The sequence below is a fragment of the Myotis nattereri genome (assembly GCF_964212035.1).
Source record: "Myotis nattereri genome assembly, chromosome: 9".
Classification (NCBI taxonomy): Eukaryota; Metazoa; Chordata; class Mammalia; order Chiroptera; family Vespertilionidae; genus Myotis; species Myotis nattereri.
In genome coordinates, this window is record NC_138084.1 from 43,971,653 (window position 1) to 43,983,741 (window position 12,089).

General features: G+C 41.5%; 1 protein-coding gene across 1 annotated transcript in view; it reads right to left on the reverse strand.

The window, feature by feature from the left end:
• Positions 1 to 12,089, reverse strand: part of C2CD3 (C2 domain containing 3 centriole elongation regulator) — a 115,456-nt gene that overhangs the window by 42,791 nt on the left and 60,576 nt on the right. Inside the window, exons 21-24 of the mRNA XM_081098720.1 lie at positions 11,750 to 12,018; positions 11,147 to 11,236; positions 6,990 to 7,592; positions 4,393 to 4,731 (exon numbers count right to left, since the gene is read on the reverse strand). Of these exons, the coding sequence (XP_080954846.1) occupies positions 4,393 to 4,731; positions 6,990 to 7,592; positions 11,147 to 11,236; positions 11,750 to 12,018 (1,301 nt within the window). The remainder of the gene's footprint in view (positions 1 to 4,392; positions 4,732 to 6,989; positions 7,593 to 11,146; positions 11,237 to 11,749; positions 12,019 to 12,089) is intronic.

A 12,089-nucleotide genomic window follows, 5' to 3' on the forward strand; every position in this document is an offset into this window, starting at 1 on the left:
ACAGCTCTACTAGATGCCTGGTGCATGAGATTTGTGCACTGGGGGACGGGGGGGGGGGGGGGGGGGACGGGACGGGGGAGAGGGGGTGGTGTGTGTGTGTCCCTCAGTCCGGCCTATGCCTGGCTGGGGGGATCAGGTCTAAGCTGGCAGTCAGACATCCCTCTTGCAGTCTGGGACCCCTCGCTCCTTACTGCCCGCCTGTAGAGGAGGCAGGAGAGGCTTCTGCCACCACCACTGTGCTTGCCAGCCGTGAGCCCGGCTTGCTGCTCCTTAGCGCTGCCTTGGAGATGTGAGAGGCTCCCACCACTGCTGCTGGATTTTCCAGCCATGAGCCCAGCTTCTGGCTGGGTGGTGCTCCCCCGGTGGGGAGTCAGTACACATCATAGGATTTGTTTAAACTAAAAACAATTTCCCCCCAACTCCTGGTAAAAAATTGACATATTATATTATTTAATCTCATAACTTCTCAACACCTTGGAGCACACAACCAGACCAAATGGCATTACTTTTAGACTGTCTTACAGGAGATAAGCAATAAAGAAAGAAAATGGGTGATAAGGAGAGAATGGGAGTGGAGATTTTGTAAGGAGGACTGGGGAAAGAGAACTGACAAGGAGGAAGAGGAATGCTAGCCCTGGAAGTGAAATCTGGTGGTGCCTGTGAGGCAGGAGGGAGCTGAGGCATGTGTAAGGGTTGCCAACAAAGCAGAACCTGGAGAAAGGCTGAACCTGGAGGGAGAAAAGCTTTAGAATCAGAAAGTCACTAAAGATACAGAGGAGAACTATATGGGGAACAAAGTAACACAAAAACCACTGGCTTACACCATGACAAAACCAGTTTTCAAGCATATTCTTGAAAGAGCAGGAAAGAAGATTCTAATAAAATGGTAATAAGCAAAAAACAGTTAATGAAAATCACTAATACAGTACCCATCATTAAAAATAGAAAATGCATAGAATGGCACAATAGTACCTTTATCTAGTGAGTTATCTTCTTAAAGGTTTTATTTTAGTGAAACTGAACAATATTTATATGGACTGACATGCTCAGTCAGCATCCATCCCCACCTACTTTTACTGTATTGTATTCCTTTACTGTAAAGACTGAAAGGGCAACAACTACATTTTCCAGACTCTTTTGCAGCTAGAGTATGGACGATAATTGGCTTCTTGCAATTAGACACTATTACAACAGATATGGAAGGCAGATATGAGGCAGAAGACATCTTTCTTTTCCTTCTGCTTTTCCTATTAGCAAGGGTGACATTGAATTTTCTGTTCCAGGGTTTGGTTGCTGGGTGCTCAGAGTCCCTGTGGTAATAGTGATGATAAGTTTTGGCATACGATTCTGGACTTAAAAGATCTAGTGGTTAAGCTTAGCCTAAAACCCACTCCTCTAGCTATTCCAATGACTTGAAGAACCTTAAAATTCTATATTAAACCCTTATTGTCTAAAATGTCTGGAGGAAGTTTCCTATAACTGGACTCTCCCTGACATAGCTTTCATACCTCCCCCAAGTTCCTTAGAGATTTCAAGCTACTCAACCGATTCCTTTTAATGAAATGTCATAAATCTTCACAGCTAGGGAAAGAGAACCTGCCTCTATACCGGCAGTTCCCACAGTAGTCTATTATGATCTTTGTGTCTGTGCTTCCCTTACCAGAGTGAGAGTGCCTAGATTGCAGAGTAGGCCCAAGGCCCTTATTAAAGGTCTAAAGATTTCCACTGCTCTTTGTTTATAGATGGTTGCCAGGGTTGGAAGAGAGAAACTACCTTGTCTGCTTGTAGTGCATACCAGCAGAAGACAGCAACATCTGCTCAGGAAAATTCTGAGAGATATCAGCAGAGAGGACGAATTGCAATTCTGAGGCATGACTTCTATATTCTGCTGTACTCTGAAGACAACCTTAGCAATGATCTTGTATGATGATCACATTTTACAGTTGAGGAAAAGAGAAATGGCTTTGCCCAAAGCAATCAAGTTAACGGCTCAGCTATAGCCAGAACTCCATCTTATTTTTTTAAAAAATTTCTTAACATATATTTTTATTATTTCAGAGAAGGGAGAGGAGAGATGGATAGAAACATCAATGATGAGAGAGAATCATTGATTGGCTGCCTTCTGCACACTCCCTACTGGGGATTAAGCCTGCAACCTGGGCATGTGCCCTTGACCACAGTTGAACCCAGGACCCTTTAGTCCACAGGCCGACACTATCTGCTGAGCCAAACCAGCTAGGGCAGAACTCCATCTTCTGATTCTCATTCCAGAACTCTTTCTATTACATCATAATTTGGAAGGCACATTTCAGAGGGATGATGGGAAGGGCTGTACTCTCAGGGATCAGCACAGTGCCTGACATATAAATGTTGTGGGGGGAAGGACTACACAGGTTTATCACTGCGTGGGTGGGAATCAGGATCCAAGAGAGATGTCTGAAAGTCAGATGCCTACTCTGATGCTTATTCTGACCTGGCTAACAGAAATAGGTCAAATAACAAGTAACTTACATTTTGTAACTCATGCCAGAAATGAGAGAGGTGTTAAGTATCATATTCACAAATAAGAGGCATTGTGTTTGCTTAGCTACATCGTGAAGATCAAGGAATTTCTGGAATACAGAAATAACATACAGTCCTTGTCCCCAAGGAACAAACAGCCTAGTGGAGAGAGACATTTACATTTTCAGTATCCTATATAATAAAAGCCTAATATGCTAAGTGTCCAGTCAACCAGTCAGCCATTCAACCATTCAAAGTGTAATATGCTAATGATATGCTAAGGTCACTCAACCGCTTGCTATGACGAGCACTGACCACCAGGGGGCAGACAGTCGACTGGTCGCTATGACGTGCACTGGCCACCAGGGGGCAGACACCCTGACTGGTAGGTTAGCTTGCTGCTGGGGTCCGGCCAATTGGGACTGAGCGAGAAGGGCTAGACATGCCCTGGAGCCCTCTCGCAGTCCCTACCTGGCTGGCCAACATCCTGCGTCTCTCCCTGGTCACGATCGTACACCGGTGGGGTCCCTTGGCCTGGCCTGCACCCTCTCACAACCCGGGACCCCTTGGGGAATGTCAGAGAGCCTGTTTCAGCCTGATCCCGCAGGCCAGGCTGAGGGACCCCACTAGTGCATGAATTCATGCACTAGGCCAAGTATAAAAGAGAATGAAAATGACCTACTTCATGTAGTTGTTAGGAAAATAATCATGATAAAGTACTTTCTTAATTGTACAGCACTATACAAAATAAATTACTTTTAACTTATTAGAAAAGCGAGGAACTTCACTCTAACTTTCCAACATGGATCTGGTCAAGAAAAACAGAATAAGATTTTGCTGGCTTACATTTGGGATCACTCTTCATCCCAGAACTCCTGTTGAAAATCACTGAGTTAGAGACTAATAAAAGTAAGATGTGTAATTATTTTCCTATCCAGGTTCACCAACCCTGATTTTTATCCTGGCTCCCTTGGGGGTTTTATGAATCCAGTGTTAAAAACTCTTGGCCTGCCCTGGCTTGTGTCACTCAGTGGTAGAGCATCGGCCCGAGCACTGAAGGGTTGAAAGTTCGATTCCTGGTCAAGGGTATTTTCCTGGGTTGCAGGTTTGTTCCCCAGTCCCAGTAGGAATGTCTTGGGGAGGCAACCAATTGATGTCTGTCTGTCTGTCTGTCTCTCTCTCTCTCTCTCTCTCACCCTCCCTCCTTTCCTCTCTCTAAAAATCAATAGAGCCCTAGTGGATACTCAGTGGATAGAGTGTCGGCCTGTGGACTGAAGGGTCCCAGGTTCGATTCCAGTCAAGGGCACATGCCTGGGTTGAGGGCTTGATCCTCAATAGGGGGGTGTGGAGGAGGCAGCCAATCAATGATTCTCTCTCATCACTGATGTTTCTATCTACTCCTTTCCCTTCCTCTCTGGAATCAATAAAAATATATTTTAAAAAAATCAATGGAGAAATATCCTCAGGTGAGGATTAACAAAACTAAAACCAAAACAAAACCAAACCAAAAAAAAGTCTTGCCCTCGGTGTACAGTGAAGGCCTAAGTTGGTAGCAATAGAAAAGAAGAAAGAGATCTAAAAGAAAATTAAGTCAGAGAACAATTTAATGAATTTTACAATTTGATGGTAACTAAGGAAAAGTATTTAAGCTGATACTCAGGTTTCTGGACTGGGAAATTTATGATATGCAAAATTAGGATAACTGACAAGGTCCACTTATGTTTGGAAAGGCTTTCAGGTTGCTTAAGCTTTAGGCTTGAAAAATATAATAATTATTGATTAAGATGGTTAACAGTTCTTGCAGATGCTGCCATGATTTGAAAGATCTGTGAAGATATGACCACAGCCTGAGGAATGTTACATTTTTCTGGATAAGTGAGTAGAGCATACCTTTCAAGCTTAAGTGCATTGCTCTTTCTACCAGGATGCTGACTGCAAAAGTTCCATCCAATTCAGCAGGACCCTCCTGGGCTGGGCAGACTTCAGCTGTGGTGCTGTCACAGGGAACCTGGGTGCAGGTGGGAGGCTTCTGGTGGTCAGGTGGTACCGAGAGTTGGATCTCATCCTTCCTTCTGGGGAGTTGCTCAGACTCACTGTGGCTGCTGCAGTCCATGGAGTCCAGCTCATGAGTGGGCCCAGGGTGTAGGGGGAGAGAGGAAAGAACCACATGAACTCGCAAGGCAGCTCCTGAGAGATTGGAAGCATTTCGTCCAAATAGAGGATACACACCTGCAAAAGAATACAGGAGAATAAGCCTAAGCAAGCAGGAATCAATGACCGTGGAAGAGATGCTCAAAGAGGGTGCTTGTGGTCCCTCTTTCCTTTTGTAGACGTACAGGCCCCAACATACCAATTTGCAAAAAAACCTGTGAAGTTACTATACATTGTGAAAATTTTTAACTCCCCCAACACTCCCATCCCCCTTGTCACGCACTATCTCCAATAATGGAAAGTAGTGAGAGCTTAGAATTGAAGACAAAGCCAAATGACTACAGGCAGAGCTGTTGTGGAAGGGATTTATGTGCTGAGGGGCAACTAGGCTTTGATGACTTCTGAAGCCACTTACAAGTCCAAGATTTTTATGAAATCAGGAGCAGCCTGTCTTCTTTTCCACATGTCCCACTGACTCTTGTTTTTAGGGCTGCTTCTCATCAGGAAGCTGCCCTGATACTCAATTTAGCCTGTTTCACTAACTAAATACATTTTGGCAGTAGACCTGGAAACCATTTGGAAGGGAAGTAGGAGGCGGTGGCAGAGGAGGCAAGAAAGTAAGAAATCAGTATTTGTTGACTGTTTTTTCGTGTGCCAGAATCTCAGAGGGGTTAAGTACCCTGCAAAGATGACTTTTTCAATAAGTGGCAGATTTAAATTCAGGGATATGAGCTTTATTGGCTTGCTGGATATTCAATGAGATTTTATTTATAAAGCATAAGGCACTAACATTTCTTTCAGAAGCCCAAAGTTTGCTTTAGTAGACTCATTCCAATTCAGGAAAATACAGTTAACTGATTTACAGATAGCATAAGATGGAACCTTTCCTGCCCTGGCTGGTGTGGCTCAGTTGATTCCCAGTCAGGGCACATGCCTGGTGCTCTCACATTGAGGTCTCTCTCTCTCCCTCTCTCTCCAAAAATCAATAAAGCACCTTTTGGGGGTGGGGGGGAGATGGCACCTTTCCTGTCTTTTTCTATTTTTAGGTAGGGAAATAACCTTACATATATATGAGATGGATAAATATCATGTTTGTAAAAAATCTAGTCTGGTCATCTCCATTTATTATGCACTATAGTTGCGAAACTTATTTTTTTCTAGCATGCAAAGCTATGTCACTCTTCTCTACAGAACCCATTATAGTTTTCCATAGCTCTCCAAACTCTTCTGCTTAGAAGAGGCCTTCAACATCATATTTTTGCCCACCTCTCTAGTTTCATCTCCCATCATTTCCCAACCTGTGTATCCTATGATTCAGCAGCACCAAATTACTTATAGTGCCTAAAATGTATTAAACTGCTTCAGGCCTCTGTGTCTCCACACACACCCTTTTAAAACACCCTTGTTTCCCACTTTTCTTGGCTTATTCCTAAATTCTTTGAAAATTGGGTCTTTTTCCCTGAGATGTTGTCCTTGAACTAAAGAGATGCTGAACCCCTGTGCTCCCTTAGCACCACTGAGAAAACCTTCTTCATAGTTTGTATGCTTCACTGTAATTGTGTATTTACTACTCTATTGAGGTCAGCATTATTTCCTACTCACCTCAGTTCCCAGGGCCCAGGACATTTATCATGTATTGAACAAATGTTTGAAAGGAAAGTACCCAGCACATAATGCCACTTGCATAATGTTCCCTTTTTCCTTTCTGCCTGTGAACCAATGTACTATATTGATTTTCTTTATGATTTCAAAATCTGCTGACCAGAGAGAAAGGATATCCTAGTTTCATTAGCAGGTATGCTTTTCAGTGTATTTAAAAAACTAGGATTCTAGATTATCATATAAGTTCTTACACAAGTGATTGATTTACAGTAGTCCCCTAAATTTACTCATTACGTCATACATATTAACTGAGTGCTTACAATGTTGTAGGCAGTACGTTAGGTGCAAAAATCTGATATATTTGGATGTACTCTAAAATTACTAAGTTCAGAGCCAGTTCTTAGAGCTGTGGTGATTCAACGAAGGTAGACTGTCAGGAGATAATGCTCTTTTTAAAGCAGCCAGCAAACCTCTTTTTGGAATCTCTTTAGTTATGAGAAACATCACTAAGTTACTATTAATCTTCAGCACACAATAATGGAAAGAACATTTCCTATGATCCTGGGCAGTTACCCAACCTCTGTGAGCCTCCATTTTCATGACTATAAAATGGGTCTAATACCTACCTTGCAGGATTGCTGGATCAAATAAAATGTCTGAGAGGGTATGTCACATAGTGCTTGTCATAAAGCAGGTGCTCAGACCACAAGAGCTGAGGCTGGTTCTTAACTTACCACTGATAGTCAGTGTCCTTGCTGTCCTCTCCCCAAGTCTGGACAGGTCCACATAGGCTGAGCCAATCCAGCTGTCCGTATTGTGGGGCCTCTCCACATTTTCATTGCCATAAGCCCGCCACACTTGGATCTCTAATCTCTCCTCCCTGAAGTACCAAAGCAGTGACGGGCCCCTAAAGATTTCTGCTTTTTTGGATGCCTTAAAAGTAACTATGACCTGCTTTTGGTTTGTAGATTCCTTAGGTTTCTTGAGAGGAGTCCAAAAGCATTCATGATCATACAGCTTGTAGCGGAGGTAGCAATATGTGCTCTTATGAATGTGCTTCTGGCCAGCAAGCAGCACGCAATGGACGGGCAGCCAGAGCCTTGGTGTGGAGATGGTGATAGTGGCTGGCTCCTCCTCATCCATCTTGACAAGATCCTTCAGGTTATTCTCAAAGCTCCAGCCCAATAGTTCAGCAGCTTCCAACACCCGTTCTCTGTCTCCAGGATGGGTGAAGGAAACCGAAAGCTCCAGACCACCCACAATCCTCTGCATGAGCTCCAAGCCATGAGGCATGGCTCCGTCTTCTGGTAAAACAATAGGATACCATCCTGTGATCCCTTATGGGAGAAAACATTTTCAATTATTGTCCTAAAAGTATAAAGACTTACCCATTATCCACCCCAGAGCCACCTTTAGCCTAGCCCTGTGGTCGGCAAACTGTGGCTCTTTGGCCCCTTGAGTGTGGCTCTTCCTAAGCCTTAGGAGTACCCTAATTAAATTAGTAACAATGTACCTACCTACATAGTTTAAGTTGAAAAATTTGGCTGTCAAAAGAAATTTCAATCGTTGTACTGTTGATATTTGGCTCTGCTGACTAATGAGTTTGCTGACCACTGGCCTAGCCCAAGATAAAACAGAAAACATATACTGAACAGTACACTGTAGTTTGTTTCATCTGACCACTGAAAGGCAATGAGAACAGGTTGAAGACCAAAGTCTAGGAGTTGAAAGATCTAAATTCTCTCCTTGGCTCAGCCCAAAACTAATGGTTAATCTGGGTAAGCCATTTCTTTCTTCCAGCTTTGTTTTCCTTACCTGACAAATGGGAAAATTACTGCTGATCTTGCCTACCAGACAAAGTTGTTATGATTATTAAATGATAATGGTTTTAGAAAGCTTTCAAAGAGAAGTACTACACAAGACCTGAAATGTTATTATGATGTTACTAGATGCCCGGTGCATGAAATTCATGCACGGGTAGGGTTCTTAGGCTGGCCAGCAATCAGGGCCAATGGGGGCCTTCTGGCTGCCTGCCAGGGCCTTCCTTCATTCCGCGCCGCTCCCTGGTGGTCAGTGCACATCATAGTGAGTGGTTGAACTCCTGATTGGTTGAACTCCTGAGGGGGCAATTTGCATATTAGCCTTTTATTATACAGGCTATAGGACAATATAATGAAAAAGGCAAGGGACAAGCAATCAGGAGATTTGGGGTCTAGTTCCAGGGAACTGCCACTTAGTGAACATATACCAAGGACCAGGAATTAGATTTCAAAATAATAACAGCTTCTCTATTGAGTATTTACTATGTGTCAGAAATTCCCCTAGTTTTATATATATATTACTTCATTTCATTCTCCTGATAACCCTGTGAAATTCTGAGGATTAACTGGGATAAGAATCCCTATTTTGTAGAAGAAAAAATGGAAACCCAGAGACCTGTCCAAGTTGTTATAGCTACCAAGTGGTAGAGCTAGTATTTGAACCCAGGTCTAACTGGTTCCAGTCTACATTCCACCTACTATAGGTTTACAATATCTTATCTGAAACCCTTAGGGCCAGATTTGTTTCTGAATTTAGAATTTTTCATATTTTAGAAAGATAATATGGTACATAAACAAAATATTATGTAATGGTCAGTGGTCATGTAAGTCAGGGTTGGTAAACTTATTCTGCAAAAAGCCAGACTAAATATTTTAGACTTTGGGCCATATGGTCTGTTTCAACTGCTCAGCTACCTTGTTGTTGTGTAAAGTGGCCATACACAATATGTAAATATTGGGCATTAAGTGTTCTAATAAAACTTCATATAATCAGGAAGCTGCGTAAGTCATAATAAAGACTAGTCTGTCAGTTGAGGTCAGATTTGCAGTTTAATGAGTTAATAAAAAACTTGATTTCAAAGCTTTTTGGAATTCACAATTATATAAAACAGACTGTGGATTGGTATAATAATATTCACAACAATTTTATGAGAAAGGTTTCATTAATTATACTTTATAGATGAGAATATTTAGACTTATTGAAATTAATTTGCCAAAGATCACTTATGGCTTTGTGACTTTTGGAAAAAGCCTTTAATTTTTCTGAGCCTTCCTAGTTTTCATCCGTACACTGAGGACGCTAAATATGCTGATCTCTAAGACTCCTTTAGGCTTTGTCAGTCTAAGAACTTACAGCCTTAGCTTTAGTACCTTCTCCCTTCTGGTTATTAATTTCCCCACAACCTAGTGGTTCTTAACATTTTTTGGTTACAGATCCCTTTGGCTATTACCCCCAGAAAATCACACAAATGCACACATACACACTAATTTTCACACCATTTCAGCAATTAAAAACTGCTAGATTAGATGGTTCCTGTTGCTCTGTGATTCAATAATTGAGATTATTGGCAGGAGGAAAGAAAATAGAAAGTTCAGTTTAGAATAACTCTGAAAACAAAAACAAAGATATATCCCAAACTGTCTAAAAGGTTTATTTCCAAGGGGTTAAATCTAATTTGTAAATATGAAATTTCCCAGATGGTGCCTATTGCCTGACAAACTCTGTAGTAAGTTTCAGGAGAGAAACTGAGGTTTCCTATGTGCCAAGATCCTTTACATGTATAATTTCATTGACTGGTTCAATAATCTTGCAAAGTTGATCTTATTATTCCTAATTTTCAGATGAGGAAACTATGGATCTGAGAGATAAAGGAACTTTTTCTAGATCACAAACAGTAAGTGACAGAAGTGAGAGTTAAACTCTATTATTAAGTTGTACAGACTTCTCTCTGCCAGGCACACAGTGCCTGCTTATTAGAGTATTGCTCAGGGAGCTGTGTGACAGAATTTTGGAAACTAGATTACATAACCCTAGGGAGGACAATGGACAAGAGAAGGAAAACATTTACTGAGTGCTTATTATGTGTCAATGTTATCCTATTTAATCAGTTCCTACCTACAGACTGTCTCCATCCATGAGCTAAGAAAGCTGGGGCCCAGAGGACAAGGTCATTTTGTCAAGGCCACCAGGCTAGTAATAAGTAGGATAGGACCACTAATTCCAAACTGCCTTGGTGGTTGTATCTTCACCTCATGTCCTTATTCCTTTTTCACCAAATGAAAATAATTTAGAAAAAAAGAATGGGAAAATCTGGATTTGATTTCCAGTACTGCCACTCACTAGCTGTGTGGTATTTGCAAATCACCTCTATGAGCCTAACTTTTCTGTCATCTGTCAAATGAAAAGAATAAGATCCTGTATCCCTGCCAGTCTTAAACAAGTATTAAGAAAGTATTTTACCAAGTGCTATATAATGTAATAGATATCACCATATTTATTATTAGTATCATTATCATTATTTTTCCTAGAGGAAGATGACAGTACAATGTTTTGAGCTTCTTTACTTTATTAGAAAAACTTGAAATAATTAGGAGAAGACTTAAAATGCCCTTTCTTTTCTTTTTTGTTAATCCTCACCTGAGGATATGGTTTCCTTTGTTTTTTTAGAGAGTTGGAAGGGAAGGAAGGAGGGAGGGAGGAACAGAGGAAAAGAAAGGAAGAGAGAGAGGGAGAGGGAGAGAGGGAGGAAGAGAAAGAGAGACATTGATGTGAGAGACACATTGCTTGGTTGCCTCCTGCACATGGCTGGGGACCGAACCTGCAACCCAGGTACATGCCCCTGAGCAGGAATCAAACCTGTGACCCACTGTTATGTAGGCCTATGCTCTAAATACCAGCAAGGGTTTAAAATGCTTTTGAGAAAACTTTTGAGGTATCTGGGAGAATTCAGAAGCATGTGTTACAGGATCATATTTTCTTTTGCACATTTTATGGCAGTTAGACAGATGGTCTCTTACAGGGAAGTGAATGGGAAAGGTAGGATTAAAAAGTGATAATCTAGGATCCTTACCAGACCTCTTGATTAGCAATTCTTTTGTTGGAACCTTTACTACTCCAAGCAGATACCTTTTTAATGACTGGATACTGGTTATATCACTGGCTGTCAAATCAAACAAAAAAGAGAAATTACTTGGGGATCTACTGACCAAAGAGTTTGTACTTACAGTATATTCACATAACCCTTCATTTATACTCACTAAATCTTAGTGTTAGAAGATGCATTAGAGATCATCTTGCTCCAATCAAATGCCCTTTAAATGGTTTTAATTAAATTAGTCATATATGGATGAGTGTGTGTGTAATTTTAAATAATTTTATTTTGAAAAAATTCAGGCATATAGAAAGTCTTCAAGAATATTACAATGAAATTCACCTAGATTTACCCACTAACATCCGGACACATTTATCTTTCTCTACATTCTCACACACACACACACACACACACACAGTCAATACATATTCTACTTATTTTCATTATACCCTTCAGAAGTTAAGTTGCAGAGAATATAACTCCTCATCCCTAAATACTTCAGCATGTATCTTCTAGGAAAGACATATCACTCAAAACAGAGTCCCTTTTAATTATGATTGTGATGAGCCATTTGGTGCTCACCTGACTTGGTATCTTCATGATAAATGGCAAAAGTGACCTCTGCAAACTCCAATAGCTCTGCCAGGAAACAGGCCTCTCCACTGCAGTGCTGAGTTACTAAGTTACATGAGAACTCTGTGTGATGGGAGAACTCAGGGCAGAAGGTACAGGCCACAGGGCGGGTTTGGCGCTGTTCTCCCTTGGGCAGGAAGGAGAGATGAACGGTGACAAAGGCATTGACCCCTACTGAGGCACTAAACTGTAGAGAGGGTTCCTGCTCAGCCAAAGCCCTGTAGGGGAAAAGAGTGGGCAGGAGGAGAAAGAAATATAAAAAATCAGCTTGCCTGCTCAGAAAACATCT